This window comes from Anoplolepis gracilipes, chromosome 13 (assembly GCF_047496725.1).
Source record: "Anoplolepis gracilipes chromosome 13, ASM4749672v1, whole genome shotgun sequence".
NCBI lineage: Eukaryota > Metazoa > Arthropoda > Insecta > Hymenoptera > Formicidae > Anoplolepis > Anoplolepis gracilipes.
Window position 1 is genome coordinate 9,985,299 of NC_132982.1, and position 11,950 is coordinate 9,997,248.

Genomic DNA, 11,950 nt, shown 5'->3' on the forward strand with positions numbered 1-11,950 from the left:
TGAAGTTCTTTAAATTCTGTCCTAAATACTATTATTAGAGAAAAATGGTAATAAGAAACTTTGTCACATGTTAAATATGGATTATATCTAATAAAAATCACATAGATTATATATATATAATAAACAAGCCATTCTTTGAAATATAATAAAACTCTGCTGTTACACGACATTGTGAAACTTGTGATATCACACAGCAAAGTTATTTAATAAATTAAATTACTTATATTAAATTAAATTAATAATAATATAATTAATAATATTATAAAGTTAACAGCAGTAGAGAAATAAAATAAAATAAAATTAAATAATATAATTTACATAAATCAGATAAAGAAGAATGAGTAACTGAAATAAAAATTAGATAATTATTTATATTAGCATATTTCCGATGAGCTTGACTTTGATATACGTAGAGAGATAAATGTATTAGACTAATTATATTCGCTTGAATTTTAATCGACGGTTTAGTATAATTCATTAGATATACTTGTGTGAATATCTTAAATTTATATGCGATTGTCAATTAAGATAATAGCAAATTAGTACCCTCGTGTCTAAAATACAAAGTCAAAGTCATCAAAGGTTTTTAACATAAATAATTATCGAAATATGATTGATAAAAAATTTTTTTTAAATCTATTGTAGTAGAGGGGGTAAAAAATATTACGTCTAGGGTCGTGGAAATAACTAAATCCGATCCTGTCTGTTTCCGACCGCACTGTTAGTCTATACGTGATACTATAGTTGTGCACACAACAAAGCAGTGTCAGGTAGGCTCCACCCCTCGTTCAACGGGATGTAAGCGCAACGACCAGAGCTCTCGCCAATCAGAGAACTAGAGTCTGGGTAGGGGAAGTGGAACTATATATATTTGGACGCTTTAGTGATCTCAGTCAAGTTTAAGACATTTTGCGTGACTGTGTGGACAGAGAGTGTTGTACGAAAATTAAAAGAAAAAAAAAAAATAGAGATATTGTTTAACAGTATAAATACATGTGATTAGTGATATATTTATTAGGTATATATCTTTCTTGGTTATATTAAATATTTCTTAGAAAAAACGTAAAGTGATAAACACGGAGATAAAAGTAATATCACACACACACACACACACACACACACACATAAAAAGATAGCTCATGTGTATAGTATTTTCCGAAGCACACATCTGAAATGTACGGTGAATAAATTTATTTATATAAGTTTCGCAATTTATTATGTTTGAAAAAAAAAAAAAAAAAATACACGAAATCCTATTCATGTTTCACGTGCCGGCATTCACGTGTCAACGTCATGTATATTGATGATGTCTACTAGCGGCTTTTTTACTACACTTCTTTATTTACCTATATAATTACTCTCTCATCTTTCAACACAAATTATGTATAATTTTGCGGATTGTTTTTACAAAAATAGCGTATAGTTCTATATATACAAATGTGCTATCAATTTGTCATCTCTCCTCAAAAGTTTATTTTTCTAGACAGAGGACGAGACAAGTCCCAATTTGCGAGTGTGTATTATATTACTTTTTCAACATGAGATTTATGTCAAGTAACGCATTGCGACAGCAAGAACGTAAAATCAACTAAAACATTTAATATTATGTAATAATATGCATCGCGCCGGGATAAGTAGCTAATTAATTCTCACGTCAAACTTTTTTATATTTTTCACTAAAATATCTCTTAAAACTTCAAGGTATCTAAATCTGTATATATATATATATAACGCTAATAAAGTGATAAATATGTGTATCTCCTTCTGTTATAAAGTGACGACACAATGCATTCCACTTATAATAACGAAGACTACGAGAATGAGCACAAGGAAGATGTGGGCGATGAAGATACGATAGTGGTCGACCTGGTGCCACCGTACGGATACAGCCCATCACCGAAGGTACCGACATCACCAGCCGAAAATGGTAAATTTCATTACGTTATTATATGACTAACATTTTCGAATCGCTGAACTTTTACGCGAGTGACGGAAATCATGTTTGTTATTCGTAACGCGTCTATTATTCAAGGAAAAAAAATTGCACGGATCAGCTACGTAAAAATGTTAGTAAATCTAATACATTTTGAGATTCGTGAATTTAATATTGCAATTAATAAAACACTTTTAGCTTTTTAAGTATAAAATTAATAATTAATTTGTAAGTTAATAGGTAAAGATTACTTAAAGTAAAAAATGTGTCCTTTAGAATTAAAATTTTTAGCTGATCTGTCAAGTACTTTTTTAAACAAAAATGGTTGATTGGAAATGTTTATGTAGTTTACGTATAATTGAGACACGCGATAATTATTTAGTCACATATAATAGAGAATAATTTATTAAATCCGCGCTTACGCGTTTGTACTGAAATTATTATATGTGTGTGCAAAAACTGTTGAACATTCTTTTAATTATTTTATTATTATGGATAGATGAAATAAAAAATTCAATTGTTACCATGTTTCTCGCGGTGCAGTAAGATTAAATTTCATTATAAAATTTAATTTAATTATAAAATTTATCGAAACGAGCTTAATATCTTGATTTTTACTTTGAATTTTCTTCTAGAAATTGTAACATCATTGTAAATATTAATTGTATTGCAATCTCTGAATAAACTAAATTTAAAAAATGATGCTATAAATAATCAACAATGAAAGAGTAATAGGTACAGTTATTTATGACTGAAAATATTTTATGACAATCTTTTGTCACAAAATAGAATTGAACATACATATCTAATTATAATTCTAATCTTGTAACCTTTTCTAAACTATACCTGAATAAAAATGTAAAGTCTTTTGTTTAAAACATTCTCTTTCATTCATTTCTCTTTCATTCTTTCATTTTCTTTCATTTTATTTCTTTCATTCGTTTCTTTCATTTATAATTATAGAATTATAGCTTTGATGTTTTTTTTCAAATGTTTAACAAGTATCAAAAATTAAAGATAAAATTAAAAATGAAATAATAGTTATGCAATATTGAATTTATAAAAATGTAGATTTGAATTTAGATTTTAATAATTACGACTAATATATGCGATAGACATTATGAATTTCGACTTGACAATTTTTAATCGAAAAGAAGGGGAAAACATTAATTTATAACAAAAAACTAGTGATTTTTTTATAGTAATGTGAACGTCGAAAAGAGAAGTAAAGATAACAAGAATAGATTCGGACATCAATTAATTTTATGTATTGTGTACGCGGAAATAATTTCTCCTTATACTTGGAGGATTAAAAATTTTGATACCGATTATACCGATAATATATAATCATTTTAATTATCACATTATCCTTTATCTCGATATCACGATTTGTTTGTACTGTAAACCACAGACCAAAAAGAATCGCGTGAAAAGGTCGTTCGATTTTATGCCAAAAGGGAAAACGTCAGTAGCAAAATAGACCACCAACTACCTCTTTTGTAATCTGCTTCACATATCTCTAAATGCGATCACCCGCTGTTAAATGACTCTATGATAATATTGTTTGCGAAGAAAAGTATATGGACCATGTTTCCGACACAGAACAAATGCTCTATTCTTCCTTGGAAATTTCTCGCAATTGTGTGACGCATTCTAAATTTCCACCTAGGCATCAATAAAATGAGATATGGGAAGAAATTAGTATAAATCATTTTGACATTAAATAATCATTTCGAGTGTAGTTAAAAGTATTTTTTCTGCATTTGTATGCAGATATATTTAAGAACGTTCAACAGTTAATCGCCTCCAAAAAAGGAATTTGTATCAAAACGCGAATTAAGAAGAATCATAAAGATAAATATTTACATTTTGAATTTCTGATATTTTTATTATTAGATACTAAATTTGTATCGTCATTATAACAAGTATAAATAATCTGACATTTTTAGAATCATTGTTAAAATAATATATAATAACAAATATTTATACAACAATTGCATTAACTTTCTCTGAAATGAAATTGAATTAAATCTAATCGATTAATTAGTCCTTTTCTTCATTACCAAGATTGTATCGAGAAGAAAAAAATTATAACGTGCGTTTATATGTGTGTTTTATACAGAATCACCGACTTTACATAAGGATCAACATCTGCAATCTAACCATCAACATCATCAACAACAACCACAACAGCAACAGCAACAGCAACAGACGTCAAATCCCCCTGTGGATACAGTCCGGAGATATAGAACCGCCTTTACAAGGGAACAATTAGCTCGTTTAGAAAAGGAGTTTAACCGAGAAAATTACGTAAGTCGACCGAGAAGATGCGAATTGGCTACGCAGCTTAGTCTACCAGAATCTACGATCAAGGTAGGAAAATTTAAAAAAAATAAAAATATTCTGCTAGAGAGAGAAAGAGAGAGAGAGAGAGAGAGAGTTGTCTTATGTTAGAGACATATTATCACGAAAAATTTTTCCAACTTACAAATTTCGCGCCTACAATACTTTTCATCTTTAATATAAATATTCCGCTTATTGTTAAACATTGCAAAATTCAGATTGGAATAATTTAAATAAAGATTGAATGGTCTTTCTTTATATCAGATAAATATTGGTTGAATATTACGATCGATACCGAGAGTTCTCTGATTGAAAAGATGAATAAATATTTACGTACAAAATTCAACAAACAATGACTTCATCTACGCAATAACACTTTCCATTAACGCTTTCTTGTTTGATCGAAAACTTTGAGAAATCATTAAAGAAAATCCTTGGCTCAATTAACGATTATAATAAATCCAATGAATATATTTTCATCTTTTTCAAACACAATCTTTTTTTTTTTTTTCTCTCTATACAGATCTATAACATATATAATAATTTATTTACTTCTAAAAAATAGAGAATAAATGAAAAAATATTAAAAGAAACCGTGCAAGTGAAATATTGTACAAGACGTTGTCTTGTATTAAGAACATTGAATTTATTAATTGTTATCGATATATTCATGCATGTATATATAATTTTGCATATTCCGATATAATTTCTCATGGCTGTTGTATCGACTGAAAAGATAGAGACTCCTAACACCGAGCACTTAATAGAAGCAATTAGTGGCGTTTTTGTTCGCAAGCCAAGAGCTGCCGGTTATTTCTTGCCGCGGCCAGCTGCGGCCATGTTTGATCGGCGATTATAGCCTGGAAAGCGATTCAGCACCGTGGTTCTTACAGCAGGGCCGTAAAGTTATTCCTCGACATCTCTCAACGCGGTAGACTAAAATAGGGCCTTTACGTAACGCACGTGCGTATATGTATATGTATATGTGCGAAAGGGCCGTGAAACGAATGTAAGTGCGTCGGAGACGGTCACTGTTTTAGTTACGGCACTGATCTCTCGGTATCAGGGGAGAGACCAGCCGATCCGGTCGAGCAAAAGTGTTAAACGGCTCAATTAGCGACTGCCTCGCGACCCACCTCAGACATTAATGGATCTCTTAATTTCTCGTCTCGCGCTGGCTCCGGCCGACGCGGCGACGGCGGCCGTAAAACGCCCGGGCAATGGAGGAAACGGGGATTGGTCAAGGTGTTAAACGACGGTAAACGTCCCGCACGAATTATCGATATAATCGTTCGCCGCCTCCGAGAATTCTTTATTCGTAAATACGTATCTGAATACTCATTTAGAATACATATGGGATCCCGGAAAGTTCGCGAGATAAAATACCATAAAAAGAAATTACATATCTAATATCTAACGTATTGCGCGAGAATTGCAGAGAAATATCAAGATTATAATTTATATTAAAAGAGATATATGTATGTATCAATACATGGATATAAACATGAATGTCGGAGAATTTATCATTTAATCTCACATGATTTATGATTATTCTAATTTTTTTTTCAATTTATTTATTCATTTATTATATTGTTTAACTAAACAAACAAATTTATTTTTTTACACTGTTTACTGAAAATTTACTACTTTTTACTGAGAACTTATTCCTTTTACTCAACGTATTTGTATGCAATCCCACACCAAGAAATAATTTTATTAAATTTTTCGAAAACTTTCTTGCTATAATATTTTTAAACACTCTGTATATATACGTATATTTCTTTCTCTGTATAACTTTAAACAATTTATAAAAATGCAGAAATAAAAAACATAGTTGGATCATTGCAAGTTAAAATTTTTACGTATCGATATCTGCGATACAATACTTGCAGATTTTATATATACATATAGTACAGATTTCGAGATTAAGATAAAGAATAATTCAAAACTCACCGGTACGATGCGCAACGACAGAGTTGTAAAATACAATGTTGATCTGTAAAAGACAGAAACATATCAAGTTTTATAAACCATACAACAAATACAAGTCTTGTTTTATACATATATTATATCTAAAGTAAATTTATACAAGTATTTAAAGTCGCTAATATTTCAAAAAATAATTGCTACGTGCAATTAAATTTTTATTTGCTTTTAATCAATATTTAAAAAAAAAAAAAAAAAAAAAAAGAATTTTATGTAATTTTCGAAAAAATTGTTTTTAATATAAGCTTGTGTAAAAATAATAGAATAAAATTGATAAAAAGATTAAAAGAGTAAATAAGAATTTAATTGTTTAATAGAAATAATCTAAAAAATTAGAAATCTCTTAATAATAATCAAATAATAAATTAAAATTTAACAAAGATTAATCAAATTAATATTGCTCACCTCAGAGATGCTCCGTCGTTGCCCGATACCTTCCCGGGCCTGCTCCTCCTCCTCTCTCGTTTTTATTTTTTGCTGTTTTTTCGTGGCATCGCGAAAACACAGTTAATTTACGATTGCACTATAGACTCCGAATCGCACACACGACGCTTTATTTTAAATCGCGACAAATAAAAGCGATCATAATCGTACAAAGAGTCATTCAGCACTAAAAAAAACACCAAATACATATTATTTATATTGTGTTAACGAAATAGTTTTTACACAAATATACTACTGGAGAGATTACATATATTATCTCGCGTGATTACAAACTCTCGCAATTGACGACGTATCGAGACAATGGTTAATTATTTATTAAAGCAAATATTTCGTGCTATTTATACATTTCCTTATCGATCGAAACGATATGAAACAAGAGTCTTCAAAGCAATAGTATATATATATATATATATGAATATCTTTGAATGCAATGTATATTATTATGTGTATATTTATATTGTATATTTGTTTCCTCTATTAAGAATGATAAGATTACGAAAGATAATTAATCGCGCCGATTGATAATCGAGTGATAATGACGATCGCATTTGGCGAGAGTATTTTCCGTGTCGTCGTGATCGCGTTTCGTGAGATATTACGACGCAGCCGGCGCCGGTGTCGGTATGTGTCATGCCTCATGCCTCCCCACTCTGCTCGCTCTCTCTCTCTTTCTCTCTCTCTCTCTCTCTCTCTCTCTCCGGTCTCGCGCGGAATGTCAACATGACTGCGCATAACAATAGGGCACGCAAAAGACGAATACCAAACTCTGTATTTACGTTACTATCGCGCGAAAAATATTTCAACATATATATTTTACAAAATCGGAATATTCTCTTTAGGTTCAATTTCAATTGGATTGTTAATATGCGTCAGATAATATGACGTACATTCCATTACGGCTTTTTTTTATTACTTATTAAATCGCTCGGATTTGCGATATCATTCGTGTATCATTGCGACTTTTCAATTCGAAAATGATAGATATACATGTATAATATAATATAGATATTTCATCTAAAGTGATGAAAAAATACAAAACGTGCGAACTACATTCGAATCCGATTCAAAGATTTTTATTGTCATTTTATCCCTATTTAAAAATGTATAGATGACGCGAAATAATGGCTTTTTATAGGTGAGAACACACCGCCTTGTTACGAATCGTCAATCGCGAGAGTAAATTAATCACGCTATATTCTTACAGTTTACCAAATATTTACAAATTAATTGCAATCGTAAAAGTAACGGCATGAATGGAAAAGGACTGTACTACATATATAGAGTAGAAAGCAAAATAAAATCAAAATTAGCTACATTTATATTTCTGTATTGTCTTATTGCATTAATGACTATTAAATAATATTAATAACTCCAATCTTCCGGATATAGTCTTGAGATAAATAATAATAATATAAATCAAAGTCAGAATATAAACATGTATTGATATCAAACTGAACGATTAAATAATATTGTCGCAAGACGCATAATTATACATATTACAGCTTAATTATTAAACATTCTGCGTACAACGTGATACTCGATTCAAAAGGGATTTGTTTGATAATTGTTAAGGCACTGAATTTTATATATCATCTACGTATACTCTACCATTTATTTCAAATCCCAAAGAAATTGATCTCTTGATTATGATTTTTATGTATGCATATAGTATATACTAGGGTTGGGAAAATATCAATTAAATTTTTCAAAATTAATAATTGACGTGAACAAATTTAATTAAAGCTTTTTGAATTGACGATTAATTTGAGAAAAATTAATCGTCAATTCAAAGAGCTTTAATTAAATTGGTTCACATTAATTGCTAATTAAACATGGCACTCAATGAGAAAAGTAATTAATTAATTGCATCCCTGGTACGTGTATACATATAGGGTAAGAAGTCTGAGGGTAATACTGGGCCATAGGTTTTTTCAAACACTCTGAAACTGAAAATGCAAAATCAATCTAATCGAATCCGGATGATATTAAAAATGATAACGATAATGAAAATTTTTATTTCGTGTTACAGGTATGGTTTCAAAATCGGCGTATGAAGGATAAAAGGCAACGAATGGCCTTCTCGTGGCCGTTGTCCATGTGTACGGACGCGACGTCGTTCGCGACATTGATCGCGGCGGCTTCTAGCGCCCTTTCGCCGATATCGCCCTATCACGCCGCAATACCGAACATACCGGCGACGGCGCATCTGGCCCCTTCGGCGACGCCGTACGCATCCGCGGCGACGTACTATGCAGCGCGTTACTCGCCGTATCCCGCGATAAGCGCGCTGCATCGACCACATCCGCGAGCTGCGGCCGCCCCTTATCCGGCACACTCGCACGTGCTACAACCTCATCCGTCTCATCTACCCTTGCACTTTGGTCTGGGCGTGCCGACCGTTGGCAGTAACGCCTTTCCCCCTGTCAGTAATTCTTCCCCTACCACCACCATCGCCTACGGTCCACCGTTGCTACCGGAGCTGAGCCCGGTCAACTCGGATACGTCGAGCGAATGCGAATCATGTGCCGGTAATCAGCCGCCGCAACAGCAGCCTCAGCACGTTTTGCACCCGCACCCGCACCCGCACCCGCATCCGCACCACTCGCATCATTCGCATCACTCGCGGACGAACCACCACGTGACGAATGCGATCGCGGTGCCACCGAGTCCGCGGGACCGCATCATCGGAGCGGAACAATCGGTCAATCTGCCACCCAACGGTATGAACGTACCCATTACTTCGATATCGTCCGTTTCGGAGAATCTCTACAGCTTGCCAACCATCTCGTCCTTGTCGCTGTCGACGTCCACATCGACGCCGACGACGCCGACGACGCCGACGACGGCGGCGGTGGCGGTGGCCGTGGCAACCGCGTCTACGAATAAAACGGAACTATTCCAACCGTATAAGAAGTAATTGTGATATATATATATATATATATATATATATATATATTACACGAGTGCGAGGCTTTATATACTTTGTATTTTGCCGCCTACCTCCTGACATAGAGAGGTAGATTTCTCGGTTACGATATATTTCTCCGTTTAAAATAGTCTCGATCTTCCGCATCTTTGTTACGCATAGGATTCCTTTACTAAATATCGCCCCCTTGGGCGGTAAACAAATATTTTTAATTCCGTCATTCATTAAAGAAATGCCTTCCCTGTTAGCATGCGTTTGTGCGACTCCTATTTTGTGCTAACTTTACTGCCAGTCGCGTGTAGATCGAGGCAATTTCTTTGAGATTTCGAATAAACGGTAGAGTATATTTGTAGATGACATAAAATTCAATGCCTTAACAATTATCAAATAAGATCCTTTTGTGAATCGAGTATCACGTTGTACGGAGAATGTTTAATAATTAAGCTGTAATATACATATAATTACGTGTCTTGCGACAATATCATTTAATCAGTTTAGTTCGATATCAGTACATGTTTATATTCAGACTTTGATTTATATTATTATTATTATTATTATTATTATTTATCTCAAGACTATCCGGGAGATTCTCGGTAATTTTGGCGACACGATTTGGAGTAAATTAATATTATTTAATAGCCATTAATGTGTAATAAGACAATACATAGCTAATTTTGATTTTATTTTGCTTTCTACTCTATATGTATATGTATATAGTACAGTCTTTTTCCATTCATACCGTTACTTTTACGATTGCAATTAATTGTAAATATTTGATAAGCTGTAGCCTTTGATAAAGTTTAATAACTTATCGTATAATATAAATATTGTAATAAAACTTTTTATTTTGTTTTTATATTTGTATAATATTTTTATTCATTTTTATTTTTTCTTATATTTTTACATCTTTTACACTTGCACGCGACTCACTGTAAAATTTAGATAAGTGTCGCTTATATTTTCTAATTTCTTATTTTATGTAAGATATACATATATACATATAGTATAATTTCCCATTTTAATAAAAAATTTATCTTATTTTTTTGTGATGTAAACAATAATTATAACTGGAAACAGTCGAGCCACCGCGTTTTAAAACTTTCTCTACTATGCTTCGTTGCAAAGAAATAATATAAAAATATCCGTTAAATCGTATCGCCAAAGAAATCGTGCCACGATATTCATCGAATAGCAGACGTTCACATGATTACAGACGTTACAGAAAAATAAAGTAACGGATATTCACACAATAATAACAGACATAACTGATATTTAATAAGCATCGTATTATGTAAAAACAAAGGAATATCTCAACTATGATGAACGTCAAATATTATGTCTCATTATATGTATAAGTCCAAATGTTCTATTTCTTTAACTAAATAATTCACCGCAGGATACGCGGATACATATATGATATGTATATCTTTCTTATTTAAAATGCACTCAATGAATGTTAAGGCATGTTTACATTTAATGTAGTAACAAAAAAGTGAAGTAAAAGAAGGTGTAAATATAGAATGAAGAAAATAATTGTAGGTATTGTTTACGTGGGAAGTGGAAAGTCAAATTCTTACTAGAAAATACTATTGAGCAAAATGTAATATGAATAACAAACAACAGTTATATAAATATATATTTGTATATAAATGTATTATATTTTGTATATAGCATATAAAATATATATATATATATAATTGTAATATATATATATATATATATAATTGTAATATATAATAATATATATATACACACGTGTGTGTGTGTGTGTGTGTGTGTGTGTGTGTGTGTGTGTGTGTGTGTGTGCGTGTGTAATATATATTATATAATAGGAAAGCGTAAAGTGACACACACACACACACACTTGAACTTAGGACTATATGTGAAAATAAATGCTGAATCATAAGTTGTATAAGCTTCAAATAGCTTGTGCGTCACATCGATTGTGTCTGTATCTCCAGAATCTGCATGCCTATGGTCGAATATCTTTATATCGATCTTTGGGAAGAATATCGTGATATATTAATTATATAATAATAAGTTTCCTTTGAAGATTATATATATGATTGCAAATGTATTATTATAGCATATAATATGTATGCAAAGTATATGTTAATACATTTACAATTACATATAAGCGGTAGTGTTATTCATTATCTGCGAGTACATTTTGCCCAATATTGTCAGATTTAGCGTAGTAATATTTGTATATAAAACTTAGTAAGCTGCGAAAAGTGTGAAGAGAGATAATAAAAATAAGAAGAAAATAAAACAATGAGATGAATAATAAAAATATTATATATAAATATTACAATATA

At 31.6% G+C, this 11,950-nt stretch overlaps 1 protein-coding gene across 2 annotated transcripts; it reads left to right on the plus strand.

Moving 5' to 3' along the window:
• The first annotated feature begins 878 nt into the window (after window positions 1-878).
• LOC140672741 (segmentation protein even-skipped) lies at window positions 879-11,950 on the plus strand. 2 transcript variants are annotated; one of them, XM_072905124.1, is made up of 4 exons: window positions 879-1,018; window positions 1,776-1,927; window positions 4,056-4,306; window positions 8,736-11,950. In XM_072905124.1, the coding sequence occupies exons 2-4, from the start codon at window positions 1,786-1,788 to the stop codon at window positions 9,621-9,623; spliced, it is 1,281 nt and encodes a 426-aa protein (XP_072761225.1). In that variant the 5' UTR covers window positions 879-1,018; window positions 1,776-1,785; the 3' UTR covers window positions 9,624-11,950. The 2 variants fall into 2 exon arrangements, with proteins under 2 accessions (XP_072761225.1, XP_072761226.1); XM_072905125.1 differs by lacking the exon at window positions 879-1,018 and adding an exon at window positions 1,573-1,701.